Consider the following 27,349-nt stretch of genomic DNA (forward strand, 5'->3'; position numbering starts at 1 on the left):
AGATTCCGACCTGCTTGCCAATGCAACTTGTTGGATTAGACACTACTAGTATGTATTGTACCGTACAAACCCTTGTATAATAAAGAGTCTTGTTGCACGAGGTGGTCAGTACTCAATACATAGTCCTGTATGCAATCAGTACATACTAGAAACTACTTACCAATGTAGTAAGTACCATTCTCTGAGGTACTAGTTGATTATTGCCACGCCACAAGGTGCAAACACAGGATTTAGTAACTGTTTCTCATGAAACGGTCGGTACACTTGGAATTTGTATTCGCAAATTTTCGAATTTCACAAGAAGAAGGATAATGACAAGCCAATAAAGTGCCACCATTTCGAATGCCAAAGGATATATCCACATACGAGGACGATGTGTGAGCACATTGTTCATTTAGTTGTCCAGACGAGACACCAACATGGCTGCCGAAGTTGCGGAGTCGCATGGCGGAACCCTGAGCATCCCTGTGGACAGCGACACGGCGTACCAGGGCGTAAATACCCCAGGTGTCGGCAAGCCTACGCCCAAAGACGAGCCACCGAAGAAGTTGGCTCCACTTTCCAAGCTGTTTCAGTACGCCGACGCGACCGACGCGTGGCTCATCCTGCTCGGATCGATCTGTGCGGCGGGCGCAGGGTTCTCCCAACCGCTGCAGATTTTGCTGTTTGGCAACATACTGAACTCGTTCAACCCGCCCCCGAGCAATCTTGTGTTAACACAGGCAGAACTTGACGTCCTCAACGCGCAAATGTCCAAAGGCATCAACGAGATCGCGCTCAAGTTTGTGTGGGTGGGGCTCGGGGTCATGGTGTGTGGGTTTGGCCAGGTGGCGTGCTGGTCGATCACCGCCAGTCGCCAGGGGAAGCGCATCAAACAAGAGTACATCCAAGCGATTTTGCGGCAGGAAATTGGCTGGTTTGACGTGAACAACCCCATGGAGTTGGCGACCAAAGTCGCGGACACGACACTCATCATCCAGGATGGCATCGGCCGCAAGGTCGGCGATGGCATCAACTTCATCGCGATGGGGGTTGGCGGCATCACCATCGGCGTGGTCAAGGGTTGGAAACTCGCGCTCGCGCTCTTGGGTTTCACGCCTTTGATTGCATTAACGGCCTTCCTCATGGTCAAGACGCTCTCCACGGCGGTCCAGGCGTCTGTGACGGCGTACGGCGCGGCGGGGGGCGTGGCCGAAGAGTCGCTGTCCAACATCCGCACGGTGCAAATGTTCAACTCGATGGCTACGTTTGCTGACAAGTACAAGACGGCGCTCGTCGCAACCGAAAAAGCAGGCATCAAGAAGGGGTTGGCGGTTGGTATCGGCACGGGATCCATGTTCGGTATGATCTTCATGACGTATGCGTTTGGGATGTGGTACGGCGCTGTGCAAGTCGCGACCGATCAGCTAACATTGCCCAAGTGCACCGAGAGCTGCTACGACGGAGGCCGCGTCCTCACGGTGTTCTTTACCATCATCATGAGTGCCATGGCGCTGGGCCAAGCCGGACCAAGTATCCAAGCGGTGTTTTCCGCCCGAGCGGCGGCGGCGATCGTGTTTGACATGATCGAGCGACCGTCGCTGGTGGATGCCACGTCAGCACACGGCAGCACGTTGCCGTCCGTGGAAGGCGACATTCAACTGGATCGCATTGGGTTTCACTACCCCGCACGCCCTGAAGTCCAAGTGTGCAAAGGGTACTCGCTGCACATCAAAGCCGGGGAAAAAGTCGCTCTTGTCGGCCCCAGCGGCAGCGGCAAGTCGACGATCGTGTCGCTGTTAGAACGTTACTACGACCCGCTGGAAGGCGTGGTGAAGCTAGACGGACACGACCTCAAGATGCTCAATGTCAAGTGGCTTCGGGCCCAAGTCGGACTCGTCGGCCAAGAGCCGTCGCTGTTTTCGTGCTCGATTGCCGACAACATCCGATACGGCAAGCCAGATGCGTCATTGGAAGACGTGTATGCGGCTGCCAAGCAAGCCAACGCCTACGACTTTATCTCGGGGTTTCCGCAAGGCTTTGACACGCAAGTGGGGGAGCGCGGGGTGCAACTGTCTGGCGGGCAGGTACGTCATATACTGGACTACAGTGGAAACCAATTTTTCGTAGTATAAGGATTGTTGTGATAGAAACAACGCATTGCGATTGCCCGAGCGATTATCAAGAACCCGGCGGTGCTGCTTCTGGATGAAGCCACGAGTGCGCTGGACACGGAGAGTGAGCGCATTGTGCAAGCGTCGCTGGATGCGCTGCTGGCGTCTCGGAAGCGCACGACCATCATCATTGCCCATCGACTGTCTACGATTCGAGATGCTGATCGCATTGTCGTGTTGAGCGGGGGCAGCGTGGTGGAGGAAGGCAGCCACGGCGACCTCATGAGTCGACCTAATAGCCAGTACAAGGCTCTCGTCGAAGCTCAGCAGCGCCCTGCCCCATCCAGCCCCACTAAGATTGAAACCGTTCAATCGTTTGACGACGAAAAGGGGGCAGTGTCTGCACCAGCCAAGAAACCCGTTGACGGTGCCTCTGGAGGTGGGGATGCGGTCGTGGTCGCTTCAGCATCTGGTGACGTGGCAGGCGGAGATGTGAAAACAGTCCCTTTAAGTCGCATTTGGAAACTCAACGCCCCCGAGGTGTGGTACATCGTGCTCGGGTCCGTGGGTGCTCTCATCAATGGCGCCGTGTTCCCTGTGTGGGGGCTTCTACTCACCAACGTCACAGTGCTGTTCTTCAACTACTCGCTCACGGCAGACGGCATGAAGGCCGAAGCCATCAAGTGGTCACTCGCATTTGTGGGGCTAGGGATCACGTTTGCGGTCGCCGTGTCGATCCAGTACTATGGATTCACTGTCGCCTCCGAGAGACTCACGAGGCGGTTGCGGGAAATGGGGTATCAGTCCATGCTGCACCAGGACGTCGGCTGGTTCGACAAGCAGTCGTCTGGCGCGCTCACGACGATGCTGGCCACAGACTCTGCGATCATTCAGGCCATGACGTCCGAGACGATGAACCGAGGGTTCGTCAACCTCGCGACACTCTCAGTGGCGTTTTCAATCGGGTTTTACTACAGTTGGCAGATGACCCTGGCCATGATTGGTGTGTTTCCCATCTTGGGCGCGGCGTCGTACGTGCAGATGCAAATGATGTCGGGGCACAACAAGAAGCTCAACGACGGCGACGTCAAGGCGGGCGCGCTCCTCTCGGAAGCGATCAATTCGATCCGTACCGTCGCGTCGTTCACGCTCGAGTCGCAAGTGCACAATCAGTACGTCGGACATTTGGACCTGTCGGCGTCCAAGGATGTCAAGACGGGGCTGGCGGGGGGCACGGGGTTTGGGGTGAGCCAGGGCGTGATGTTTTTTGCGATCGCGTTTTTGTTTTGGTTTGGCGGGTGGCTCATCGTGAACAACCTCGTCGACTTTAAAGGCATGTTCCTCGTGCTCATGTCGATCATGCTGAGTACATTCGGCGTGGGCCTTGCAGCTCAAAACATGTCGGACAGCGTCAAGGCCAAGGAGGCAGCGTCCCGGCTCTTTGACACGATCGACCGCGTTCCCCCCATCGACTGCGCCAACTCGACCGGCGATACCCTGCCAAGCGTTCGCGGGGAGCTCGAGTTTGTCCAGCTCAAGTTTGCCTACCCCAGTCGCCCCCATGCGTTCATTTACAACGGGTATTCGCTCAAGGTGCCCAGTGGGGCCACAGTCGCCCTTGTGGGGGCCAGCGGGTGCGGGAAAAGTACCGCAATCGCCCTCTTGGAGCGCTTTTACGACCCCCTCGAAGGCCAAGTGCTGCTAGACGGTGTGGACATTCGCACACTAAACCTGCAATGGCTGCGCCAACACATCTCTCTCGTTGGCCAAGAACCTGTGCTATTTGCAGGCACCATTGCCGACAACATTGCGTCTGGCAAGGCGGGGTCGACGCTAGCTGACGTCCAGGACGCAGCCAAGAAGGCCAACGCCCACGATTTTATCATGCAGTTCCCAGACAACTACAATACCCAAGTGGGGGATCGAGGCATTCAAGTGTCGGGGGGGCAGAAGCAGCGCATTGCGATTGCGCGGGCGATTCTAAGGGATCCGGCGGTGCTGCTCCTGGACGAGGCCACAAGTGCCCTCGACAACGAGAGCGAGCGCATCGTGCAAGCCAGTTTGGACGCGCTGCTGCAGCTTAAACGCCGCACGACCATCATTGTGGCCCATCGGTTGTCCACGATTCGTAACGCAGACATCATTGCCGTGACCGCCGACGGGAAGATCGTCGAACAAGGCACCCACGACGAACTCATGGCCATCCCAAAGGGCAAATACGTCAATTTGGTCCAACGCCAAGTGGGCATCAACTAAATACGTAGTAGACTCGATGCAATGGAACGACGAATAGTACATGTACCGCCGCGGGTTGATGCTGGCGATAGAGCTTAATTAGTGTGAACAAGGTCGAGGACCTGTGAGTATAAGCGGTAAAAATAGCCTTCCATCCAATTCTTGAGCAAAGGATTCCGTAAATATTGCTTTTTCCAAGGCTTCCAACATGAGATCCAACTCACGACAATGTGCGTCGGAAATCGTCACATTTTGGATTGGATATGTTTTCGTGGCTGTGTCGTTAGGTTGTCAATTGCATACACTAGCCAATGAAACCTTCCGATTTGTATTTTGAGCAACCTTTTAAACCAATCAAATTCCTGCGGGCGAATCATTCAGCCAATGAAATGGCTCTAATTGCACTTTGTAAGGTCGACCGTCGTCCATCGCATCAACACCATCTTCAGCATGACGGTGATTGTCCAATTTCGACCATGAAGACTTCGTTCATCACCGCCGCGTTGGCCGTTGCCGTCTGTCTGCTCTCAAATGCGCCAGTAACCTCTGCCGGTGTGTCCCTCCGCGGCGACAGCCACGCCGACGCCGGTAGCCAAGTCGCAGCATTTGAACGCCATTTAGCCGCGCAAGTCGCGATGAAGGCTGCAACGACCACTAAGAAGCCCAAACCCACCAAGAAGCCCAAGACCACCAAGAAGCCCAAGACCACCAAGAAGCCCAAAACCACCAAGAAGCCAAGGGCCAAGAAGCCAAAAACCACAAAGAAGCCAAGGGCCAAGAAGCCAAAGACCACAAAGAAGCCAAGGGTGAAGTCAGCGAACAAGAATAACCCGGCGCCCAAGCCGAGCACCCCTGCGACGACGAGCGCAGTGACAAACTTGGCCAAGTCGGCCAAAAAGGACGAAGTCAAGCCCACGAAGAACGGCGCGGCGGGCTTTGCGCTCTTGTCGACCGTGATGATACTCGCCATGGCCACATCGCTCGTTTAATTCTATCAACCCATTGTTACCGCTATATATCGCTTTCTAGTTGCCTGAATATCCAAGTCAATTGATATTGAACCTATACGTGTAATTACTCCCAGTACCATCTTGACAGGATTGTAATGAGCAATTGGTACATAACGGTACCAAGTATATTTATGTACCTGCACGTCTACTGGTAGTTAGTCGATATCGTTGCTAGCCCAACACATGATCGTGAATATGTACAACTTCCAAGTATGTACATGTACATGTGAGCCCTCTTGTGTGCTTAATATGTAGGTTGTCAATAATAGTTTGCTTTACAAAAAGGTACTGGCAGTAGCAGCCTTGGCAGGAGGTTGCCGTTTGGTTGGGGGGGTAAGTTTGACGCCTGCGTCTTCGTCCCCCAGGGTACCGTCGGGGGATTCGTCCCCGCCGTCCATTTTGAGTTTGCGGTAGCCACAGTATCGCCGACGCAGCAGCACCACCGTCACGAGCAAGAGAAGTGCCGCGGTAGCTCCGGCGACGGCCGCCACAATCGCCAGGTAGTTTTTGTTGCGCACCACCGTGTCCAACAAGGTCAGCGTCTTGGCTTGGTAGTGCACGTATCGCAGGGGCTGCAGGTCGAAGCGTTTCTTTTGCCGAGGGGTTTCGCAGTACCCGACGTTGTTGCGCACGGCGAGCCAGTTGCTCAATTCACTCCACGTTTCCAAGTGCGCGCAGTCGGTCAGCTGGTACGGCTGCGCTTCGTTCACACCGTGTTGCTCCAAGTTCAAAATGAACTTGCCGCCGACTTCCTTGACCCCGAGAAGGTAGCAGTCGACGTTTACCACCACGTGAAAGGTGCTATGTACTTTTTTGTCCTTCTTCAAGTGATGCTGCTTTGGTAGGGATGTGGTCTCGTTGTGTGCTTCGATCGAGTCGTAGTACAAGATCAACTTGTCGCAGATTGACGTGGAGTTGTACAGGGCAAACGCGAGTTGGACAGCGTCTTGCACGGCCGCGGGAGCTTTCGACGCATCGATGGACGTCCACACCACTGCTTTCGGCGCGGCGGTGGTCGTAGAGGAAGTTGGGGGGTGGACGACGGTGGTTGTGTGCGGCTTGTCTGGGTCTCGGTTGTCGTCGTCGTCGTCAATGTCGGATTCGGCGTGATGTTGTGTGGATGTTGTGACGGGGGGCGCGACGGTGGTGGTGGCGTCCTCGTCGATGAGGTCTTCAATCGTGATGTCGTCGCGATCGTCCTCGGCGGCAACGTCTTCGGGGCAGGGATCGAAGTCGCAATCGTTCAACGGATTCGGATGGACTTTGGTTCGGCCGTCGGCGCACGTGTGCACGACTTTCTTGCACACGACTGGATCGTTGACCTCGTCGTCCTCGGATGATCCTTCGTCGTCATCGTCATCATCAACGTCACCATCCACGTCCTCCTCGCCCCTGTCATCTTCGTCGGTCACCATGTCCTCAGGACACAAGTCAAACTCACATCCGTTGAACGGATTCGGATACACTTTGGTGAAGCCGTCCTCACACACGTACACGAGCTTCTTGCATTTGAGCTTCTTCATCCCCATGAGGGGCGACGCATGTGCTGTCGAGGAAGACTCGTCCATTAAGAGAAGCATGGATCCCGCGAGGGCACTCAGGACCTTGGACAAGTGCATGTCGTGGAGAGCTGTCGTCGGAGCTCGAGAGGATAGTGTGCGCTGCGCTTGTCAAATCGCTCTGGGAAGTTCCTCACCATCTGGTAGGTCGAATAACCTTCCAAATAGTATATACGGGTACATCACATACACTTTCAATTAATGCAAACGTGACTTATCCGGATACTAGCACTGTCTAAATACATTTATGCCGACATTTTATTTGTTGCCAAATTGTAAGGCTTTGCGTCGTTTGTAATAGTTTAAAACTGGTTCTATTTTGCGTTTAATACTTGAAAATACAGAGAATAAGATAAATCCTTAGTTTAAAACATGTGGTAAACAACATGTGGTTCAGTGACGACATGAGGTATAAAACCTAGCCAATCAGAGGCGACGAGGAGAGTCATGCCGTACACTTTCGAAAGCAAAATGAAGTGGGCAACGGTGGCCGTGGTCGCGCTCTTGGCGATGGCATCTCCTTCTGTGGACGGCATGAAGTGCAAGAAGCTAGTGCACACTTGCCTCAACGGTGTGACAAAGGTGTATCCGAACCCGGACAACAATTGCAAGTTTGATCTCTGTCCGGAAGACATGGAGGACGACGACGTGGTGGCCCAAGTTGAAGGCACCGTTGCACCGACCACAGCCGTCACCGCCGTGCTCGACAAATCGCAAGCGAAGCATATTGCTCAGGACGAATGGATCGCACTGGACGACGCCGCGGTCCCGACGTCGCTGCGAGACGCGGCCAAGCTCGCGTTCGACTTGTACACGGAACCAAGCGTGTGCGACGAGTTGAAGATCGAGTACTCGTCCGTGGAACTCAAAAACGCTTCCGACTTCATTGGGACCAAGAACAAGGACTCCAAGTACAACAAGGTCGCGACGCAGTCGTACCATGTCGTGGCCACCGTGACATGCACGTTGGATAGCAAGGACCAAGTGCCTGGTAACTTTGTGCTCAACATGGAGCACCACGGAAACAAGGACTCGGTCAAGTACTTTCAGCTTGTCGAGTGTGGCCACGAAGAGCAGTGGGGCCAAATGGTCAACTGGCTGACCATTCGCAACGGCCGCGCGTACTGCCAGACGCGGGAAGGAAAAGCCAAGTTTGACGCGCAGCCGCTGCACTTTATCAACGCGGAGGCGTCTCAGTCGGATCCCAACTCGATTCTGAGCGTGATCAAGAAGGACAACAAGTACATTGCGATCACGGGTGCGCTCGTGGGACTGCTGGGCGTGGTGCTGATTGCGCTCGTGTTGGCGGTGGTGACTGGCCGACGCACCAGTCGCACGGCGAGAAAGTGGGCGAAGCAGCGTACCCCCGCGAAGCCCAAAGTCAGGTCTGTCCTCGAAGACGATGCCACGACCATTGAGAACGAAGTCCACTCGACGCGAGGGCTCATCGACGGCGTGTCGACCAAGAGCTCCATGGACGAAATTAAGATCTAAGTAAATATGATGTCAAATACAGTAATTGTGACGAAAGTCTGCTTATGATCGATAGACTTTTGATGAATCACATGTCATAGTTTTACAGGCCTAACTAACGAGTAACGTAGTTAGTCGGGTGGGCTGACCACATTCAACTCGAGGTACATAATCCAGGAGTGTGGCAGAGTTGGCTTCGGATAGTTCGCTCGCTAGGGAATGGTTGACTGCCATTAAAAATCTCTAATATTGAATATGTTTGTGATGGCCATTTTCCATTCCATTCGTCATCGAGTACTTCAGTCAACCGAATCGTCTTGTAATACAGCACGGTATAATCGCTTGACACGAGGATATATGTATCCCACTGGTCCACCGCAGAAATCCTTCGGTTTGTTTGGATTCCCATCACCGACAAATAGAACTTGTGCGCCTCTTGAGCGCGACGAACACCGGGAGGTCGGGGATGTCGCCGCCCATCGAGTGCTCGCCCTCTATCACGACAGCACGCGGCGGTATTTGTGGCGGACAGACCGGAGGATGCGGTCGGCCGTCGCCACGTCGTTGTGCTGTTGTGGGGTCAAACCCAGCAGGATCAAATTTGTCTGCAAAGGCGACCAACGACTCGATATGAATGGTCTCTGCCCCACAAATCGCTCGCTTCAAATGCGTCAGGTTGAATGTGGCGGATTCCGCCGCCATGGTTTTCCGAGATGCTAGCGCGTAGCCAAACGTTCGGTTCGGAGTCTAACGTTACTGTGTAGCGTGCCATGGTAGACGCTCTTGGCTTTCGCCATCGTCGTTGCCAAATGGTACTTTTGGGTGGTCAAGATTACCCGCGCCGCCCCAGAATCCGCCACCATGCGGTTAAATCGAGGCAAGTCCGTCGCCAAGGTATCAGGGTACGGCGGACACGTGGGATGAATGGTCATGGCACTGGCGTACAAACACCCCCCAGAACCCCTTGGCGAAGTCCACACCGAGCGGGTAGGGTAGCATACACACAGGCTGTCCATGCCAATCATATACAGTTATCACGGAGAAGACTGGACTGCCAGTCCGTGAGATCTGCACTTTTCGCGGAATGGCAATCAGATTTACGAGGACGCGTTCGCGTTCTACATGAGGTTTGACAGGTCGACTTCCGGTTTTGGCAGATAAGTGGAACGCGAACGCCAACGGACACTTGCAAAATCTCTCTAATGAAAGAGTGAATTGAAACGTTATGACAACCAAAATGCGGACTTTTCATTTCACGAGTTCGAATTCCTAAATGTATGTTTTAGCATGTACTACAGTACTATTACGGTAAGTACTACGTACTACTTCAAGTACTACTACGTAGTACGTAGTAGTATATTCGAAGTACGAATATTGAACTTGTTAGTAATGCACATCCTGATCACAAGTACTATTACAGTAATAGTACTACTAGTACTACAGTATTAATAGTACAAACCGCGAAATTGCACAAAACGTGACAGTATTACTGTGAACGTTAAGCTAGCATCTCCAACATCTAACCTAGTCAAATCAAATCATCCTGGGTAAAGAGTGTAACTAACTTATCACTTTCATTGTCTTCCATAGTCCTAAGCCAGGAGGTCGCATTGCACGTGTCGGTGGGATTTCAAAAGACAATGAAAAAAAGTGTGTTAACTAGTACTTATAAGATCACCCCGCGCGTTAAATTTGCAATCCGATCGATGGAGGCACAGAGAAGCACCAAAAACGCAACGTCAGCGCCGGGAATGACGTCGAGGATGTACTCGCCAAACAGTCGAGGATCTGGCGTCACTCCGCGGATTCGAGCTACGACGACGACGTGTTGCCCGATATGCATGGAAACGACGGCATTTCTCGCCCTCCAGTCGCCTTGGACTGTGAAATCGACCCTACAAGCAAGGGGACATACGATGGGGGCACATTGAACTTGCATATAACGTTACAGGGTCAATACCAAGTAGTGTCGTCCAAGTGCACAGTGCACTCGACATCCGGCTCGTACATTGAAGGGAACGGAAAGTTGACGGTGATATCGACGAGCCACCCAGACGCACCATGCCTACCTCGATCGACCACGATTGTATGTGTGTTGATGTTCTCGCACACCTTTCGCTCCATGCGCATGAGAATGGACCGTTCGGTGTTCATGAGTGTCATGGAGCTTCCTTGCCACAGGAATGCCACTTTGCCGTCCACAGTGTGCACCACGCCATCGTGTTTGGTGCGCGACATGAAGGGCGGAATTTGGATCGACGAGGGCGAGTCATAGCAGAAATCGCGCAGCACGATCGGCATTGGGTCCATCGGCTCCACCAGGAACGCCACTTGTGACTTGGCGTTGCCCATGCTTGGGTGCTTTCTCAACTGAGACCAAATGGTGTGTTGAAATGTCTGCGGATCCGGATAACATGACAAAAGCATCACTTTACCGGATACGTTGACAATCACAGAAAGCAAATACAGCGCGGAGGTGGTATATCCCCTCTAAGTTCACAAACTCTTAACAGTGGAAATGTAAGTGAGAGCGCAGCACATTGTAGTGCGGAAGTGGCTATCACCTCTAAGAACAAACCCTTCTGTGGACTTTTGTGCTGACTCGCCAAATCTATCGATCGTCGATTCTTTGTACTGAATTTTGTAAAAGTTGTCCTGTGGTGATTGATATCACACTCATTGACGTCACACACTAATTCGACGTTTAATATGGTCTCGTCACGAAATATGCTGGATGTTTCCGAATCTAACTGAGCAAATCACGAAATATACTGGCAGTCCACGAAATATAATGAGTGAATTCGACATTCCCACGAAATTAACAGTGTAAATGACGGAGTCGCGAAGTACTCCGGAGTATAATGAAGCTCCACGAATGCTAACTGTAAATGGGATTCCACGAAATATACCAGATATTTTTCGAAATTAACCGCAAAAAAGTGTAGTAGAGGTGATAGCCACTTCCGCGCTACAATGTGGTTTCGTGGAGAGCGACATGGCGAATGACGTTAACGTTACTAGTACATAAGAATCGGCAGAAGGATTTAGCCAATCAGACTGCAGGAAACCTAATTATTTCGCATAAATGTTAACGCAATGGGTGTATATAATATATGCAGGAGTGACGACTGTAAGCTCCAGCCAAATTTTCGTCCATGTTTTTGGCTGTATGGGTGAGGTGAAGAGCGTTTTGATACAAATGGTTCACATCAAATCATACGACAATCAACTCTACTCAGTACCTAATACTGTATGCTTCAGATTTTGCATTCGGAATTCCTCGCGCATTCATTGTAGGTCCACCAAGAGGTGGCCCAATGAATTGCAGCGAGTGGCTTACTAAGCAACGTCTTCACATGGAGTGGATGTTTCCGAATCTAACTGAGCAAATCACGAAATATACTGGCAGTCCACGAAATATAATGAGTGAATAAATCGCGAAATATAATAAAGCTCCACGAATTTAAATGGGATTCCACGAAATATACCAGATATTTTTTGAAATTAACCGCAAAATGGTGTAGTAATCGATTGAAAATCATTGATAGGTTTACTGGTTACTATTAATAGTACGTACTCCTGGAGTACAATTTTTCATATTACAGTATACAGGTATTATCATGTTTGCTGGTACTGTATCCACCTAAACCTCTATAACCAGATAAGTTCAGGAGAAATCAGATATAGGTTATAGAAATTATACGAAAGCACAGTGAAAATTGAGCATCATTCCTGATCGATTTTGACCATAACTTGTACTACGTAGTACAGTATTAATAGTACCATACTCTACGGTAGATCAGGACTCTCTAAGCATTAAAATCAGATTTCTAATGAAACTTTCTCCTTGGTAGTATATGTTCAAGGCTCGACAAAGTGAAACCTAACGTTAGCGCTATCACAGTCATTTCCAATCAGAGGGTAAGTACTATTACAGTAACCCGCTAGGATGGACGAGATTTCCAATAGTACTACCGTAGTACATTAATATTAACCTGTAAACTCAAGGCTAACGTTATATTACGTTACAATCTACCTGGTAGCAAAATGAAAATAAGCTTATCATTCCCTGCATATACTAGTTCCGTGTATACTCACGTCCAAATACTACACGCTTGCCCTGCCCTTTCATGGTACCAGTGTGCCGTTTACTTGTAGTTTCCCTTCCGAGCGGAGGTCAAAGTCACTGAAAACGAGCAAGTCAAATCGTCCAAACGATTCGTAATTGAAAGGTGCAGTGTAATGTCTACGAAACATCTGCCAACACTCTCTCGGTTGCGTATTCCTGCAGCAAATTGCGTACCCGGTATTACAGTATGGATGTATGAGTAGTACTGATCTCCACCCTTAAACGAAACGGAGCAAATTATGCAACTCTTACAGGTATTTGCAGGCTGTCTGAACCAACCATTTATACATGCATTCAAGCGCTGGGCGTCTCCAAGTCAGAGCTGAGTATGCCAGTGCGTCTCCAGCAGTTTCTCACAGTGGAAATGATGTCATCCATTTCAATGCCAAACGATTCAAGTGTTCGAATTTTGAAAAAGTCATCACCTTCCGATATGGTTGGATAATATAAAGTTTCAAAAATTATCAAGTTTACCCCGTTTCGTTTAAGGGGGGAGATCAGTAACTTACTACCGTACCGTAGTACTGTTACAGTACTTCGTACTATACTAACTAGTATTAATACATACCATCGGGACACAACTTTTTTCACATCGCTCACATTTTTGTGAAAAGACGTATATATAACATACATTCTCGTTTTAAAACTGAGCAACCTTGAAGCTGCAAAAGCTTCGCAAATTACGCCCGCAAATTTATATTTCTTGTTTTTACCGTACGGATATTTCCATACAACTTCAAGTATGTTTTTAAACTCGTCGACGCTGAGCACAACATGACTCATCCGGTCGACCAATCACTGGTCGCCTTTTGGCCGTGGAATTCAAACACTTTCATTTTCCCCGAGAAGGCCCCAACAACGCAGCAGCCGCATCATGGAGATGCAATTCGCCGAAGCCGCCAGTGTCGTGGTGTTGTCTATCGCCGCGGCGGTCGTAGGAACGACTGTTGTCATGAGTTCTCGCAAAAAGCGGAAGCATAAGATCGAAGATGTCGACGAGGACGAAGAGAAGGTCCAGCGACCAGCAAAGCGGCAATTCAAGGGCTCGTTTGCCCGCGAAGACGCGCCAGAAGAGACGATTGTCGACCTGCTCAAGCGCCGAGCGATTGAAACTCCCGACAAAGTCGTGTACATCTTCTTGGACGACCAAGGACACGAAAGTGTCGTGATCACGTTCGAAGAATTGGACCGCGCCGCGCGCAAAGTAGCAGCGACGCTGCAGACCGACGGGGGTGTGCCCTTTCCTCAATCAAAAATCTAACGTTGCTGATCGAGATCATGTATGCAGGATTATCCAAGGGCGACCGCGTCATGCTGTGCTATCCACCCGGCTTGGATTTCGCCATGGGGTTCTGGGGTTGTTTGTATGCCGGTGCCATCGGCATCCCCACGTACCCTCCGTACCCCGGTACGTTGGCAAAGGATTTACCGAAATTCAACCGCATGGTGGCGGACTCTGGCGCGCGTGTCATCTTGACCAACCGAACGTATCACTTGGCGACGCAACTCGCCACGGCCAAGAGCTATTTCTCCAGTGACGCGCCTGCGTGGCCCAAGGACATTCAATGGTACTCGACTGACGCGATTTCGAGCTCCACTGCGTCTCGGTAACAAACGCTCTTGCATCGAAATATTGCGTCGACATTTAGGCGTAACCTGGATTGGTGCACATTAGATTCACGGACGTGAACGTTGCCGTGGACGACATTGCGTTCTTCCAGTACTCGTCCGGGTCGACGTCGGAGCCCAAGGCGGTGATGATCTCCCACGGCAACATCCATGCGCAACTTAAGACGTGGGCCTCCATCGAAGAGACCGACACGTTGATCTCGTGGCTGCCGTCGTACCACGACATGGGCCTTGTCGGGTTTATCCTTACACCGTGTGCGTTTGGTACGTTTGTTTCTCTCGTATATATATATATATAGTGCTGCATATGAACCCAAGTTTGGACTTGTGGGAGTAGTCATTTTGCCAAATAGTATTCGAATAATTCATTGGACTTTATTTAAATAGCTTGTACCAACTATATAAAGATGTGTCCATGTGTGGGATTGCCAAATCCCCAAGTTTGTTTGGATTGGCTAAAATTCGACGACATCACGCGATTTGATTGGCTTTGGCGGCTCTTGAATCCATTCTCGTAACACGTTCGATTCTGCTGAATGCTCCAGTTTCGAATCGATTTGACACGATGCATTCCATATACCATTTTCCGCGTTTATTGGATGTGCTAACTGTGCAGCACACAGGAGCGCGGTGTGTGTCGATGTCGCCGTTGGCGTTCATCAAAGACCCAGCCATGTGGATCCGCATTGCGTCCAAGTACAAGGGCACACATTTGTGCGCACCCAACTTTGGGTACGCGCTCGCGGCTCGCAAAACCACCAAGGCGCAAGTGTCCAAGTTGGACTTGAGTCATTTGAAGCAAGCGATTTGCGCCGCCGAGCCCATCCGCGTCGAGTCGCTCGAGTCGTTCACGGAAACGTTTGCCCCCGCTGGGTTTGACCCTAAAACGTTCAACTGCGGCTACGGCCTGGCCGAAGTCACGTTGGTACGCGGCTGTGTATTCGTATTTGGACCTTTATTTCCGTACTTATCTATTTCCATCATCAGGTCGTCACTGGACAAGACCCCCAGGCCCGAAAAGAACCATCGGTGCTGAACGTGAAAAAAAGCGTGCTGGAGAAACACAAGCGCGTGGTGCTGGCCCCCAAGGGGCATCCGTCGGCGGACGCGACGACGTTGGTCGGCTGTGGTCATGCCATGCCGACGTTTAAAGTGATCGTGGTGGACCCAGATACATTGAAACCCGTGGGTGAAAACCAAGTTGGTGAAGTGTGGATCCAAGGCCCGAGTGTCGCGACGGGGTACTGGAAGCGCGAAGAATACACGGACGAAATGTTCCACGCCAAAGTCAACGCCCCAAAGTACGTTCTCCCGCCCCCACCAGTCATGCAATAATGGGATTTCACTCACGGTTTCGTTGGTTGGTTGGATGGTCGTAGGGCGACCCATCAAAGCTACAAAGGCAACTGGTTGCGGTCGGGGGACATGGGGTTCCTGCGCCACAACGAAGTGTTTATCACGGGACGACTCAAGGACTTGATTATCATTCGAGGCCGCAATGTTTGCCCCCAAGATGTCGAGCATTCGGTAAGAAGGCGTGTCAAGGCGGTACTAACGGATGACCATGTGTGTCTGTGCATTAGGTCGAATTGGCGCACGACCAAGTCCGCCCTGGATGTGTGGCGGCGTTTTCGATTGAAACGGCGCAGCAAGAAGAAGCGCTGGTCGTGGTCGTGGAACTTCGTGCAGAACTCAAAAAAGACACGGAGCAACTTGCGGCCATCTCACGCAAAATCGCCACGGCCGTCTTGTCGGAGCACCAGTTGCGGTGTGCGGCGATTGTGCTGCTCAAGCCCCGCAGCATTCCCAAGACCACCAGCGGAAAGATCCAGCGCAGTGCTGCCAAGAAGCAGTACGAGTCGGGGTCGCTGGCTGCACAGTACATCCATCGCGCCGAGTCCAAGGCGGCGGCGGTGCAGGCCGTGCAGATCGAAGAAGCCCCCGAGGAGGTTGACGTCAAGACCCCTCAGGTCATCAAGACCACCGACATCCGAACAGAAGAAGAAATCCAAGCGTGGTTGGTGGCCCGACTAGCCCAAGAGCAAGCGGGTGGTGGTGGCGAGGCGTCGAACAAAGAGACATCCGAGACGGACGACGATGCAGTCGACTTGAACACCCCGTGGGCGTGTTTTGGAATGGATTCCGTGGCGATTGTCAGTTTGAGCGCCGAATTAGGCGAGTTCCTCGGCGTGGTGGTCCCCCCGGCAGTATTTTTCCAGTTCGACACCCCCGCCAAGCTGATTGCTGCCCCTGGTTTGGCCACGGGCGAGTTGACCGACGCTCAAACTGGTGACCACACCAACCAACCTGTGTCGTACGTTGGAGAAGACGGCGAATTGCTTGCCGAGTGCTACGACGTGATGGCGTTCCCGGAGATTGTGCACCTGCAAGGCCAAATGCATGAACTCACGTCCGCGGGCCTCAAGGTACTGACAATTAGATTACGAAGCTAACGACGTGGGTGGGTGATGGTAGGTGCCGTATTTGGATGTCCTCACCACGGAAAAACGCAAACAATTGAACTACAACACGTACAACTACTTGGGCTACGCGTCGCACCCTACCGTCGCTGCTGCGTCCAAAGCGGCCATCGACGTACGTTTGTTTTATGTCTGAACGGTCTTTTTTGTATTGATGTCGGCATGTGGGTAGACGTATGGCACGGGCATGAGTTCGTCTCCGATTGTGGGCCAGACGATCGTCAACACGGAGGTGGAAGCGGCGCTGTGCAGCCACTTCACCGCCGAAGCCGCCGTGCTCTTCGTGGGCGGGTGGGTAGCCAACGTCACGACCATCGACTCGCTCGTGGGCAAGGGCGACTTGATCCTCTGCGACGTGCTCAACCACAACAGCTGCGTGACCGGCCAACGGCTCAGCGGGGCGGCCATCTTGTCGTTCCCGCACAACGATGTGGCGACGGCCGACCGCATCCTCCGGTCCGTCCGCCACAAGTACCGCCGTGTGCTCATCGTGATCGAGGGCGTATACTCGATGGACGGCGACATCCCCGACCTGCCGGCGTTCGTCGCGCTCAAGAAGGCGCACAAATGCTTTTTATTCCTGGACGAAGCGCACTCGTTCGGGACGATGGGACCGACCGGCAAGGGCATGTGCGAGCACTTCAACGTCCCCGCCTCCGACGTGGACATCCGCATGGGCACCATGAGCAAGGCCATGGGGTCCGTCGGAGGCTTCATCCTGGCGTCGCACGCGCTCGTGCAGTACCTCAAGTACTGCGCGGGGGGGTTCGTGTACTCGGTGGGGCTCGGTCCGGCCAACGCCGGCGCCACCCTCCAGTCGCTGCAACTCATGGCGGCCGAGCCCGAGAGGTCGACGCACTTGCAGCACCTGAGCGCGTTCTTCTTTGACGCGTGCGTCAGCGCAAAGTTGGACGTCGGCACCAACGTCCGCGGTACGTGCGTCGTGGTCGTATATGTGGGTTCGACCGTCGAGACGGTGCTCGCGTCCATGATGCTCAGCGACAACCACGGTATCAACGTCAAGCCCATCGTACATCCTGCCGTGGAAGAAGGCAAGTGCCGCCTCCGTTTCTTCATCTCGTACTTGAAGACCGAAGCCGAACTCCAGCGGACCGTCGACGCGTTGGCAAGTACATTGGTCGAGGTGAAGGCAGCCGCTCGCGAGGCTACTGCAGCGGCGGATGCAGCCGCGGTCGTGGAAGTCATTCCCGACGAAGATGAACCTCAACAAGCAAAGGACGACGTGATCGCAGCTGCTGTTGTCGAAGCCGTGTCGACCTTGTAAATATATTCAATTGTGAAGAAGTGATTCTGAAAAGTAGAGCCGTCGAATCGTAGTATACTACTGTTTATTGCCGAAAGCGTTAGATGTACTATTAATACTATTAATAGTACAGTGGACTGATTTGTGGAGTGACATTAACGTTAATTAGAGAGGTTAAATTGATGATACCCATGTTTAACAGCATGCATTCCGAGTGATTACAAACACTCTGATATCCGTGTGACGTACTGTATCCGGATGAGAACGCCGCCATTTGGGCTTTCGATACAGCATGTACAACAACAGCATCGCGACGTTGGAGCGCATCATGGGGACGCTTCGGTCCTATACGGTAAGGAGACGGATGCATGTGGTGCAAGTGTCCTGACGTAGATACCCACCGCAGGATGCCACGAGAGTGCGGTATGACGTCGAGACGTTGTTGCGTCAGATCCCGTCGATCAGTCCCCAGAACGGCGTGTACACGCACAACAATGGATCCACGAGGTAGGTTCTACTCCAAACACGTATGTCTAGCATTTGAACTCACGTTACTATTAGCACCATGCTGAGTCTCACTGGGACCATCCCCATCTACTACGGAGGGAACCAGTACAACATTCCCGTGGAGATCTGGATGCCGGAAGCGTACCCATTTGCAGCACCGACGTGCTTTGTGCGTCCCACGACGGACATGATGGTAAGAAGCTTCTTCTAAATCCTTCCAAACACAATCCACTCATCGAATTCAAAGATTCGTCCGGGGCACCCCCACGTGGACCAGAATGGGTTGATTGTCGTGCCATACTCGACGAATTGGGATAGCGACCACAGTTTAGTGGAGCTCGTGGGGTACTTACTACTTAGTTATTCCAACAAAAAGTACTCAACTCAATCACATTGCATTAGGTACCACTGCTCCATCTTTGGGGCGCAGCCACCAGTGTTTCGACGCCCAGCGAATCAACCAGCCCCTACTCCAAGCTATCCACCCCCACCACAGCAAACCCAACCACAGCCAAGCTACGGCTATCAGCAAGGAGGGTACGCCAGTCCGTCGCAGCAACCACCGCAGCCATCCTATCAGCAGCCATCACAGCCGTACCCTTCATACGCTCAACCCCGTGCTGCAAACCAAGTAAGTTATATATCCATCTTGTTTTACGATATGAAGAACTCATTTAACTACCATGTTGTTAAGTACTCGCCGTACCAGCCCGCGGTGATTGACCCCGTGGTAAAACTCAAAGCGGAAGCAACCGAGAAGATCCAGCACGAGCTCCAAAAGATCTACAAACGCATTCGAGGTACGCCTATCTACGATTTATATGTGTCTAAATTAAATGAATCATCTACTAGACGAAATCGATGACCAATTCGACACCCAGCGGGAGCTGTCGCACGGCCAGCAGCGCCTCGCACATGGCCAGCAGTCGCTGGAGAAGCTCCAGGCCGACCTCACGACTGCCGTGGCCCAGGTGGAAGCGGCAGACGCGCAAGTCACGGATTGGCTCGCGGCCAATGAAAACCAAGTACGACCCTACTATTACACCAATCAATGACGATTCTACTTCGTATGCGTACGTAGGACGAAGTGGGCGTGGACGACGTGTTGGTCGCTGCGGATCCATTGTCACAGCAGTACGAAACACACATTTTCTAGACTGTTGGCTGTTTTCTGCGACAACGTGGAGGATATGTTTTTTGATTGGCTGTTGGAATAGGCAGTTGGATGCGTATGCCGAGCGCAATGCGATCGAAGACGCGCTGTATTTCATGGATCGGGCGCTGGCCAACGGCGAGATTGAGCTGCCGACGTTCTTGAAGGTACGATGGTGATGGTATTATTAGTGTTCTTTTGTCTAGCGAATGTTGTTTTTGCCTTGAGTTTACAATATATATATATACGGCTACTCTTTTGGGTAATAGGGTTTAATAAACATAAAACGACTCCGACTATCTTAGTGGTTTTCTAATGTGCGGAGAGTATGAGTATATATATATATTCGTATATGACATGGAAATGGTTGTACTAATATAAATATAAATATATATATATATATATATATATATATTATATGTGATACAGGAGGTGCGCAAATTGGCCCGCAAGCAGTTTATGAGTGTGGCGTTGATGCAAAAAGTGCACGATGTTCAACACACGACCACAGCGTCGCGTCGTGGCTAACACCAAACCCCACTCAAGTCTGGGTTATTCCACGTGAATCAGAAATATATATATATAGTATACATATATATATATATACCCCAACAATCATGATTTTCACAGAGGATGGATGGATGTACCAGCAGTACGAGTACAGCAGCAACGCCGGTGGCAATCGCTTGGCGGCAAATGCGGCGTCCGAGATGACAAAGGATGGCTGGATGTTGGCTATGACGTTTAGCGCCGCCATTTTGTCGAGCAAATCCGGCCCGAGGATCTCAGTCACTTTATATATATATTGGTGTCACTTTATATATATATTGGTGGTTGCAATCTGTGACGACTTGTTTTGATTGTTCTATTTTGGGTTTTATTATTATTATCTTACGGGGGCTGCGTTTTGGGTCGTCGAGCGAGGTACGAGATGGCGGCAATGAGCGCGTCCGCGACAGGCCGCGGCAGTTTTCGTTTCAACAGATTCCGCCATACGACTACTACATCATTCATATATGATTATATATTGCCAAGTCGATTCAAAATTGGAGTGTTTTCAACATCGAATGAGCAGAATCACCAAATACATCGGCAGACAATCGAAAACCGACCAATCAAAACCCACAACACTACACTCAAACCCGACCAATTCAACATCGAATTAGTGTGTGACTTCAATTAGTGTGACATCCGACGATTCTTACAGTACAAACAATCGATAGTGTAAGGCACAAAAGTTCAAATTTGGGGGCAACGACAGACAAGATGAGACCACAGAGATGTGTGTGATTACACAGAACGACGGCCAAGGCTCCTCCGATGTATGTGACACGGTAGTAGCCAGTCCAAGTCACTAGGCGTTGCCACACGACCCATCCTACGTCACACATGGGATGAAACCCAGTCCGACGTTCAGTTGGTGGTGTGCTGCCTACCAGCTCGTTCGGCTCGGAAAGCTACAGACGAGTTCACGCGATGTAGTAACGCTGTATTGGCGGCGACACATGCGGTCACGTCAGCCTACAGCAGTCAGTACCCATGCACGGGTTGAGTGTGATAATGGAGTTGTGATTGAAAATGACCTGGTGTAGCTGGAGTTGCTTGTCGAGACGCGTGACTGAGTCGCGCATTTCGGTGCGGAGGACGTCCACTTGTCGCAGTTCCCTCGTAAATGTACTTTTCTAGGCAACAAATACACATGAGGAAGGAATGTGCTGATAGTATATCGATAGCAGTATCAGCTGGGGTGGATGCAACTGAAATCGTCGATTCGTGAGAGGCCATGGCAGCTTTAGCGAGTAGGCGTACCATGTCGTACGAAAGGGTGCGCAACGAGCCCGTCAATTCGTCGTGCCGTTGGCTGTCGAAGTGCAGCTTGGCTTTGAGGTCGGCTACTTCCTGTACCAACGACGGCAGTCGTTCGATGAGGGTCTGTGGTACGGATGGCGAGGTCGATCCCCCGCCTTGTGGTAACATTAGGGTGCCGCTGGGTTGTCGGAACGACGGGCTTCGCCTCCAGTTGTCGACCTGTCAAAGGATGGTTCGTATGCCGTCACCACAAGTCGTATTTCGTTGTGCGAGGTGTGTACCAGATCGTCCATGGTCTTAATGTACGTTTGCATTGCAGCTTCCTTGGACAAATGCCCCAGTGCTTTCCACTTGGCCCTATACGTTGGTTAGCAACACACGATTGCTGTAGAGAGGGAGGTTGGAACCAGGAATTGAGGTCCGCCGACGACGATCCATCGAGCGGCGGTGCAATTGCGCTGCATGATCCCAATGTGGCTTGCTGGTAGAGCGCGTTAAAGTCCAGCCGCACGGATGACGTCGGGTTCCGCAGGATGCGATGCGGACCTACATACACACTCAGTCGCATGCCCACTAGACGTGCAAGTTGTTGCTCATGCAGGTACCATTGTACGTCTGCAGGAACAGCACCGCCGCCGCAAAGTCACTCTCCACGGATGCTCCTTGCATACTCCGTGGTCGGTTTTTTCAGAGGAAATGGTGTCGAGTATTATTAATACTAACGTTATACTACTCTAAATCGAAGTATTTTTTTATATAGGGATGCCAGTTGAATGTCAAACATAGCTGAACTGTTGAAATTAGTGTACTTTATAACTAAATATACTGTATATTTGAATGCATACATATAACAAGTGTAGGCTTGTGGGAACGAACGACACACGCCTTTCTGCGAATGTGCCAAGGATGTGACCATCATATACATACTATGAACGCACATTGCGATCGCACTCTAGATATTGTACTAGTTTTATCGTAGGCGTATACCTGCTGCAACTGACACAAGAAGGCGATAGGAACTTCTATATCTGTGCTCACTGGACAGGAACACTTGCCATAGTTTGGGGGATTACACTAACTAACGCAAACTGTAAATCAGTTAATGCGCCACATACACATTACTGAATTATACAAGTAACTGTACTGTACATGCGACAGTCGAACGCCATGTACAGTACAGTACCTGCAGCGGCACTGGTATTATTCACATACTTACCGGTACACTGTACGTCCACCGGCGCAGGTATGAAAACCAATTCAGTCCACGCCACCGCAAGGTTGCAATGGTGCATGTGCTTGGGCTCGTGGTTGGTGCTGGTTTCTTGGGCAAGTGTATGTGTTATTCGTGGTAACTGTACCAGAAAAAGAAATCGCGTTCGAAATTTGGAAATGTCCGGATAAACCTCTTACATCGAATATATATCCATGTCCATCAAGTTGAAGTGGTCACCCCCCAACGTGGCCACATACAAGAATCAAGTGACTTGACTACTCGAATAGAACCATGCATATAGGTATGCGCCCAGTGTCTTGCAGCCCTTGGCTTGTCCTGCCTTGTGGGCGTCATCTCATGTCTGGACAATGGCTGACGTGGGCTTTCCGTGCAAAAATAGCCGACTCTTTCGAGGAAAGGCAATCATGGAACTTTGACTGGGAATCAAAATATAATCCAATTTCCATGCAACGGATACAAATCTCCAATGTAATTTATTAAAGTACAGAGGTGGTTGAACTTGTGTCGTTTCGTATTCTAGATTCGGTTGATGTGTGGATTCATTTAGGAATTTTCTCCGCTCCTCCGATGGGAAATGTTGCATCGTCCACGATAGGCGCACCGTCGTCGCCGCTAGCTCCACCCGTCGGGCATCCCAAGGTCCATGGAATGGTGTCGTCATCGTCACCCACGGCATCGTCGTCGGCGTCGTCCCCGCGGAAACAACACGTGAACCAAGAACAAGAGCCGCCTGTGTTTCGCATCCTGTCAAGCGACCAACGTGCGACCACGTTCGACGAACGCATCCACTTGCGTCGCAAATCCATTCCGCTCAAACCCCATCCGATCCCGCAACTCGTGCGCGCGTCCACGTTCGATCCACGTATGCGACACAATGCCCAAGCCGTGGGCGACGTCATGTACAAACGGTATTTCAACGTCGAAGAAACCCGCGACGAGTCGTTGATGCTGAGCGCCATTCCCGAACTGGATGCGCCCATGGAAGCAATTGTCGTGGTCGATCCGTTCTCGACTGGCATGGTCCTCGCGAGCGAGGTCATGTCGCGCGACTACCTGTGCATCGTCCTCTACAGCGACACCCTCGAGGTCATGCAGCCCCTCATCAAGTACATTCCCAAGCACATGCACACGCAATTTGCGGCTGAAATTTACCACAATGGTATGACCAACCATGTCGTATTTTCGTTGGTGGTTTCTGACGTATGCATGGACAGGTGCCGATCATTCCATGGCGGCGTTGGACGTGACCATTGCGCACTTGAAACAAGTCGGTGTGCCCATCGTGGGAATCCTACCTGGTGCCGAAACCGGCGTGATGTTGGCCGATCGCGTGTCGGACCGCATGGGCTTGACCACGAACGGCGCCGACGGCACGGAAGCCCGCCGCAACAAGTATGCGATGGGTGAGAAGATTCGACGTGCGGGGTTGCGTGCAGTCAAGCAATGCAACGCCACGACATGGAAGCAAATTGTTGACTTCATCGAAAACGATTTGCGACCGAGTCCGTTTCAGGTAGGCTATCCATTTTCAGCGCATCTCGTCCATGTTGACGGTGCCCACCTCATCGTGTCGTTGCCTTCTTCTCCATCAGGTGATTGTCAAGCCCGTGGAAAGCGCCGGCAGCGACGATGTGTTCTTGTGTCAAAGTCTCGACCAAGTGAAAAAAGCATTTGGCACCATCCAGGGCAAAATAAACCACTTGGGGTTGGAAAACCGAGCGACGCTGGTGCAGGAGTACCTGACGGGCACCGAGTACGTTGTGGATACGGTCAGCCGCGACGGACAGCACAAGGTGGTTGCCGTGTGGGAGTATGACAAGCGCGCGGTTAACGGCGCGCCGTTCGTGTACTATGGCGTGATCCTGCGAGAAGCGTCGGGACCTACGATCCTCGCCATCATTGCGTACATTTACAAAGTACTCGGTAAGGCACCGCCCCCCCATTTCCCCGTCTGCATCTCGACTTTGGTTGCTTTAGTTGTAGTTGTGGCTATCGACTAGTATAGGAAAATTTCTCTAGCAACTCTTGACGAAACTCTAGGAAAGCAAGCTCTCACGACATGATGTATATATATCTCACACTGTAGCTTTTAGATGCGCTGCACATTCGCCATGGCCCAGGGCATGCCGAAGTGAAATTTGTACGGGGGGAGCCGTGTTTGGTGGAGATTGGCTCGCGGTGCCACGGAGGCGAAGGGACGTACATTCCGATTGTGACGCCATGCATTGGGTACAACCAGGTAGGCGCGACGCTGGACGCGTACTTTGACCCGGCCGCATTTGATCGGCTGCCCCCGATGCCGTCCAAGCTCCACGCGCACGGGTGCGAAGCCATGCTCGTGAGCTACGCCACGGGCACCGTGAGTTCATTTCCAGGGTTTCCAGAGATTGAAGCCATGCCGAGTTATGTGTCGCGGAGCTTCCATACACACGTCGGCGACGTCATGCCCGTGACCATCGACATGTTTACGACCCCCGGCAGCGTCCTGCTCGTCCATCAAGACAAGACCGTGCTGGATCAAGACTATGCGCGGCTGCGAGAGCTCGAACACACGGGGCTGTGGGAGCTACGTCCGTTGCCAACAGCTTCGACCAAGCCCATGCAGGTAGTACATGTATGATACACCCAATGGCCACGAAACAAATGATGCCAAATGGCCAATACGAACACAATCTTAACCATGGAGTGTGTGTGTGTAGGTGGTGGTGGTCGTGGATCCGTTCTCGACGGGCGCGGTGGTAGCGCAACGAGTGACGTCGCGGGGGTTTACGTGCATTTGCCTCTACAGCAACTTGCTCGAGAATATGGAGAGTGTGGCGAGTTTGGTTCCCGATGGCATCACGCTCGAGTTTGCCGCGACGGTCGAACACGTTGGCGAGAATGTGCAGGACACGGTGGACTTGTTGTACGCGGCCGCGACGGAGGTGGCCAAGGGCGGACGGGTCGACATCGTCGCCGTCATCCCTGGCGCAGAAACGGGCGTGTTGTTGGCGGACGCGATCACGGAGGTGCTTCAAACGGCGGGTAACGACGTGGCGCACACGGATGCGCGGCGTGACAAGTACTTGATGGGGGAAGCGCTGCGAGACGCGGGCATCCGGGCCGTCAAGCAAGCAAAGTGCACCGAGTGGAGTCATGTGGAAGCGTTCATGGCGACACTCCCGACAGACAAACCGCTGGAAGTGGTGCTCAAGCCCGTGAATAGCGCCGGCACGGAGGACGTGACGCTGTGTCTGTCGATGGAGCAAGCGCACGCGACGTTTTCGACCATCTTGGGCAAGGTGAATGGCCTTGGCTTGACGAATACGTGTGTGCTCGTGCAAGAGTTTCTCGATGGCGACGAGTATGTGATTGACACAGTGTCGATGGAGGGCCGTCATAAAGTCACGGCCATCTGGAAGTATGACAAGCGCCGCGTGAATGACGCTGCGTTTGTGTACTTTGGCCTGTCGATTGTTCCCGCCAATGACGACGTGGTGAATGCACTGATCGATTACCAGTTTACTGTGCTCGATGCGCTGGGGTTTCGCAATGGCCCTGGCCACGGCGAAGTCAAGTTCTGCCGCGGCTCCCCTGTGTTGATTGAAGTGGGCGCGCGATGCCATGGCGGCGAAGGCGCGTGGGTACCCATTGCCGACACTTGCGTCGGGTACAATCAAGTGGATGTAGCCGTGGATGTGTATGTCGGACGTGGCCATGTGTTTGATGCGTTGCCCGAGCGCGTACGTGCTAGCTTGGTGGTTTGACGAGTATAAGCATGGGGGTTTGACTGGGTATGTATGTCTTGTGTGTGTAGCCGCGGACGCTGCCCCAATATGGGTGCGAAGTGATGCTCGTGTCGTACCAAGATGGCGTCCTGCGCGGCCTCCCTGGCCTCGCCGAAATTAACAAGATGCGATCGTTCTTACGCCAGGACATGCTGGTCAAGGTTGGCGACCGCATCCGCCGCACGATTGACATGTTTACCACCCCCGGAAGCATCTTGCTCATCCACACGGACCCCGCGATCCTGGACGCTGACCGCCGCCGCATCCGCGAGTTGGAACACGGCGGACTGTATGCGATGGAGACGCGTAGTTAATCGTGTCTGTCCACAAGGCAGCATCCAGCACGGTTGGCAGGTCTCGACAGTTTTGATGGCAGTTGATTGGGGACATAGGCTATAGAATATAAAATATATATATTGCGAATGCATGGTGAACTACAGTGTACTGTACAGTACTCAGTGTACAAGGCAGCATCCAGAATACAGTAGTGGCTGTCTCTACAGTTTTGATGGCAGTTGGTTGGGGACATAAGAGTACTACGTACTTGTAGTATACTGGTATTATGTACTAGTACTACTATGAGATTGTCATTCTCCATGTCGCTCCAGTAAAGAATAAATAAGACTATTAAAATAGTCTTATTTATTCTTTACTGGAGCGACATGGAGAATGAATCGGCACAACCAATTAGACAGACCTCTTGACGATGATCAAGCCTCCAGTACAAATCGGCAGAGTGGATTTAGCCAATCCGAATGCAGGAAACCATGAACAACGTCAAATTAGTGTGTGCCTTAAATTAGTGTGCTACCCATCACCACAGGACACCTTTTTACGTACAAAAATTCATATCAGTACATGTAGGTGGCATCCGACATCAAACCGACAAATTTGGAGCCGATGATTGGATAACCGACAACTTTTTGAATTTTGATTGGTCAGATATTTTATAGGCAATCTGATTAGGCGATGTATCACTCACATATAACATATACAGCTTGCTATTG

The 27,349-nt window shown here is 51.8% G+C and overlaps 11 protein-coding genes across 16 annotated transcripts; 7 read left to right on the top strand and 4 right to left on the bottom strand.

Annotated features, from left to right (window-relative positions):
- The first annotated feature begins 393 nt into the window (after window positions 1–393).
- H257_05116 (hypothetical protein) lies at window positions 394–4,487 on the top strand. Its single transcript, XM_009829875.1, has 2 exons — window positions 394–2,066; window positions 2,130–4,487. Exons 1-2 carry the CDS (start codon window positions 420–422, stop codon window positions 4,347–4,349), a joined length of 3,867 nt encoding a protein of 1,288 aa, XP_009828177.1. The 5' UTR covers window positions 394–419; the 3' UTR covers window positions 4,350–4,487.
- A 270-nt stretch (window positions 4,488–4,757) lies between these two features.
- H257_05117 (hypothetical protein) lies at window positions 4,758–5,425 on the top strand. Its single transcript, XM_009829876.1, has one exon. The coding sequence runs from the start codon at window positions 4,805–4,807 to the stop codon at window positions 5,315–5,317; it is 513 nt and encodes a 170-aa protein (XP_009828178.1). The 5' UTR covers window positions 4,758–4,804; the 3' UTR covers window positions 5,318–5,425.
- A 103-nt stretch (window positions 5,426–5,528) lies between these two features.
- Window positions 5,529–7,075, bottom strand: H257_05118 (hypothetical protein). Its single transcript, XM_009829877.1, has one exon. It carries the CDS (start codon window positions 6,955–6,957, stop codon window positions 5,614–5,616), a length of 1,344 nt encoding a protein of 447 aa, XP_009828179.1. The 5' UTR covers window positions 6,958–7,075; the 3' UTR covers window positions 5,529–5,613.
- Window positions 7,076–7,361: 286 nt separating this feature from the next.
- On the top strand, window positions 7,362–8,453 carry H257_05119 (hypothetical protein). Its single transcript, XM_009829878.1, has one exon. The coding sequence runs from the start codon at window positions 7,369–7,371 to the stop codon at window positions 8,389–8,391; it is 1,023 nt and encodes a 340-aa protein (XP_009828180.1). The 5' UTR covers window positions 7,362–7,368; the 3' UTR covers window positions 8,392–8,453.
- A 325-nt stretch (window positions 8,454–8,778) lies between these two features.
- On the bottom strand, window positions 8,779–9,386 carry H257_05120 (hypothetical protein; the record flags this gene model as incomplete). Its single annotated transcript, XM_009829879.1, has 2 exons — window positions 8,779–9,117; window positions 9,207–9,386. 2 exons carry the CDS (start codon window positions 9,384–9,386, stop codon window positions 8,779–8,781), a joined length of 519 nt encoding a protein of 172 aa, XP_009828181.1.
- Window positions 9,387–10,020: 634 nt separating this feature from the next.
- Window positions 10,021–10,738, top strand: H257_05121 (hypothetical protein). The gene has a single exon (XM_009829880.1). It carries the CDS (start codon window positions 10,208–10,210, stop codon window positions 10,643–10,645), a length of 438 nt encoding a protein of 145 aa, XP_009828182.1. The 5' UTR covers window positions 10,021–10,207; the 3' UTR covers window positions 10,646–10,738.
- A 2,602-nt stretch (window positions 10,739–13,340) lies between these two features.
- Window positions 13,341–18,025, top strand: H257_05122. 2 transcript variants are annotated; one of them, XM_009829881.1, is made up of 9 exons: window positions 13,341–13,731; window positions 13,788–14,106; window positions 14,175–14,392; window positions 14,752–15,053; window positions 15,116–15,429; window positions 15,508–15,655; window positions 15,712–16,554; window positions 16,604–16,723; window positions 16,781–18,025. In XM_009829881.1, exons 1-9 carry the CDS (start codon window positions 13,374–13,376, stop codon window positions 17,891–17,893), a joined length of 3,735 nt encoding a protein of 1,244 aa, XP_009828183.1. In that variant the 5' UTR covers window positions 13,341–13,373; the 3' UTR covers window positions 17,894–18,025. The 2 variants fall into 2 exon arrangements, with proteins under 2 accessions (XP_009828183.1, XP_009828184.1); XM_009829882.1 differs by having other exon boundaries at window positions 13,341–14,106.
- Window positions 18,026–18,148: 123 nt separating this feature from the next.
- H257_05123 lies at window positions 18,149–20,308 on the top strand. 2 transcript variants are annotated; one of them, XM_009829883.1, is made up of 10 exons: window positions 18,149–18,224; window positions 18,279–18,379; window positions 18,434–18,572; window positions 18,627–18,724; window positions 18,782–19,010; window positions 19,074–19,179; window positions 19,232–19,404; window positions 19,461–19,513; window positions 19,597–19,699; window positions 19,962–20,308. In XM_009829883.1, exons 1-10 carry the CDS (start codon window positions 18,165–18,167, stop codon window positions 20,058–20,060), a joined length of 1,161 nt encoding a protein of 386 aa, XP_009828185.1. In that variant the 5' UTR covers window positions 18,149–18,164; the 3' UTR covers window positions 20,061–20,308. The 2 variants fall into 2 exon arrangements, with proteins under 2 accessions (XP_009828185.1, XP_009828186.1); XM_009829884.1 differs by having other exon boundaries at window positions 19,597–20,308.
- H257_05124 (hypothetical protein) lies at window positions 20,074–20,289 on the bottom strand (the record flags this gene model as incomplete). The annotated part of the gene is made up of 2 exons (XM_009829885.1): window positions 20,074–20,079; window positions 20,140–20,289. 2 exons carry the CDS (start codon window positions 20,287–20,289, stop codon window positions 20,074–20,076), a joined length of 156 nt encoding a protein of 51 aa, XP_009828187.1.
- Window positions 20,309–20,382: 74 nt separating the features above from the next.
- H257_05125 (hypothetical protein) lies at window positions 20,383–22,041 on the bottom strand. Of its 3 annotated transcripts, none has more exons than XM_009829887.1 (8): window positions 21,947–22,041; window positions 21,749–21,887; window positions 21,623–21,698; window positions 21,342–21,560; window positions 21,116–21,214; window positions 20,969–21,053; window positions 20,827–20,910; window positions 20,383–20,533 (listed from the first exon to the last, which is right to left on the bottom strand). In XM_009829887.1, exons 1-8 carry the CDS (start codon window positions 22,008–22,010, stop codon window positions 20,424–20,426), a joined length of 876 nt encoding a protein of 291 aa, XP_009828189.1. In that variant the 5' UTR covers window positions 22,011–22,041; the 3' UTR covers window positions 20,383–20,423. The 3 variants fall into 3 exon arrangements, with proteins under 3 accessions (XP_009828189.1, XP_009828190.1, XP_009828188.1); XM_009829888.1 differs by having other exon boundaries at window positions 20,383–20,530; window positions 21,947–22,039; XM_009829886.1 differs by lacking the exon at window positions 20,383–20,533 and having other exon boundaries at window positions 20,700–20,910; window positions 21,947–22,039.
- Window positions 22,042–23,101: 1,060 nt separating this feature from the next.
- H257_05126 lies at window positions 23,102–26,777 on the top strand. 2 transcript variants are annotated; one of them, XM_009829889.1, is made up of 6 exons: window positions 23,102–23,734; window positions 23,790–24,088; window positions 24,168–24,498; window positions 24,669–25,180; window positions 25,275–26,297; window positions 26,372–26,777. In XM_009829889.1, the coding sequence occupies exons 1-6, from the start codon at window positions 23,143–23,145 to the stop codon at window positions 26,654–26,656; spliced, it is 3,042 nt and encodes a 1,013-aa protein (XP_009828191.1). In that variant the 5' UTR covers window positions 23,102–23,142; the 3' UTR covers window positions 26,657–26,777. The 2 variants fall into 2 exon arrangements, with proteins under 2 accessions (XP_009828191.1, XP_009828192.1); XM_009829890.1 differs by having other exon boundaries at window positions 25,275–26,777.
- The last annotated feature ends 572 nt before the right edge of the window (window positions 26,778–27,349 follow it).

This window comes from Aphanomyces astaci, assembly GCF_000520075.1.
Source record: "Aphanomyces astaci strain APO3 unplaced genomic scaffold supercont1.9, whole genome shotgun sequence".
Lineage (NCBI taxonomy): Eukaryota > Oomycota > Saprolegniomycetes > Saprolegniales > Verrucalvaceae > Aphanomyces > Aphanomyces astaci.

What these genes read in the sequence shown, in the direction of transcription:
- H257_05116 (XM_009829875.1), top strand. Translation starts at nt 420, where the DNA reads ATGGCTGCCGAAGTTGCGGAGTCGCATGGCGGAACCCTGAGCATCCCT. An exon ending in TGCAACTGTCTGGCGGGCAG is followed by an intron (nt 2,067 to 2,129) that starts GTACGTCATATA and finishes TTGTTGTGATAG; the next exon opens with AAACAACGCATTGCGATTGC.
- H257_05117 (XM_009829876.1), top strand. Translation starts at nt 4,805, where the DNA reads ATGAAGACTTCGTTCATCACCGCCGCGTTGGCCGTTGCCGTCTGTCTG.
- H257_05118 (XM_009829877.1), bottom strand. Translation starts at nt 6,957, where the DNA reads ATGCACTTGTCCAAGGTCCTGAGTGCCCTCGCGGGATCCATGCTTCTC.
- H257_05119 (XM_009829878.1), top strand. Translation starts at nt 7,369, where the DNA reads ATGAAGTGGGCAACGGTGGCCGTGGTCGCGCTCTTGGCGATGGCATCT.
- H257_05121 (XM_009829880.1), top strand. Translation starts at nt 10,208, where the DNA reads ATGCATGGAAACGACGGCATTTCTCGCCCTCCAGTCGCCTTGGACTGT.
- H257_05122 (XM_009829881.1), top strand. Translation starts at nt 13,374, where the DNA reads ATGGAGATGCAATTCGCCGAAGCCGCCAGTGTCGTGGTGTTGTCTATC. An exon ending in GCCTGGCCGAAGTCACGTTG is followed by an intron (nt 15,054 to 15,115) that starts GTACGCGGCTGT and finishes TTCCATCATCAG; the next exon opens with GTCGTCACTGGACAAGACCC. An exon ending in CCCAAGATGTCGAGCATTCG is followed by an intron (nt 15,656 to 15,711) that starts GTAAGAAGGCGT and finishes TCTGTGCATTAG; the next exon opens with GTCGAATTGGCGCACGACCA.
- H257_05123 (XM_009829883.1), top strand. Translation starts at nt 18,165, where the DNA reads ATGTACAACAACAGCATCGCGACGTTGGAGCGCATCATGGGGACGCTT. An exon ending in AGTTTAGTGGAGCTCGTGGG is followed by an intron (nt 18,725 to 18,781) that starts GTACTTACTACT and finishes ACATTGCATTAG; the next exon opens with GTACCACTGCTCCATCTTTG. An exon ending in GATCTACAAACGCATTCGAG is followed by an intron (nt 19,180 to 19,231) that starts GTACGCCTATCT and finishes ATCATCTACTAG; the next exon opens with ACGAAATCGATGACCAATTC.
- H257_05125 (XM_009829886.1), bottom strand. Translation starts at nt 22,010, where the DNA reads ATGCAAGGAGCATCCGTGGAGAGTGACTTTGCGGCGGCGGTGCTGTTC. An exon ending in GTTCCTGCAGACGTACAATG is followed by an intron (nt 21,888 to 21,946) that starts GTACCTGCATGA and finishes GTGTGTATGTAG; the next exon opens with GTCCGCATCGCATCCTGCGG. An exon ending in GCACCCTTTCGTACGACATG is followed by an intron (nt 21,215 to 21,341) that starts GTACGCCTACTC and finishes TTTGTTGCCTAG; the next exon opens with AAAAGTACATTTACGAGGGA.
- H257_05126 (XM_009829889.1), top strand. Translation starts at nt 23,143, where the DNA reads ATGGGAAATGTTGCATCGTCCACGATAGGCGCACCGTCGTCGCCGCTA. An exon ending in TGCGACCGAGTCCGTTTCAG is followed by an intron (nt 24,089 to 24,167) that starts GTAGGCTATCCA and finishes CTTCTCCATCAG; the next exon opens with GTGATTGTCAAGCCCGTGGA. An exon ending in GTACATTTACAAAGTACTCG is followed by an intron (nt 24,499 to 24,668) that starts GTAAGGCACCGC and finishes TGTAGCTTTTAG; the next exon opens with ATGCGCTGCACATTCGCCAT.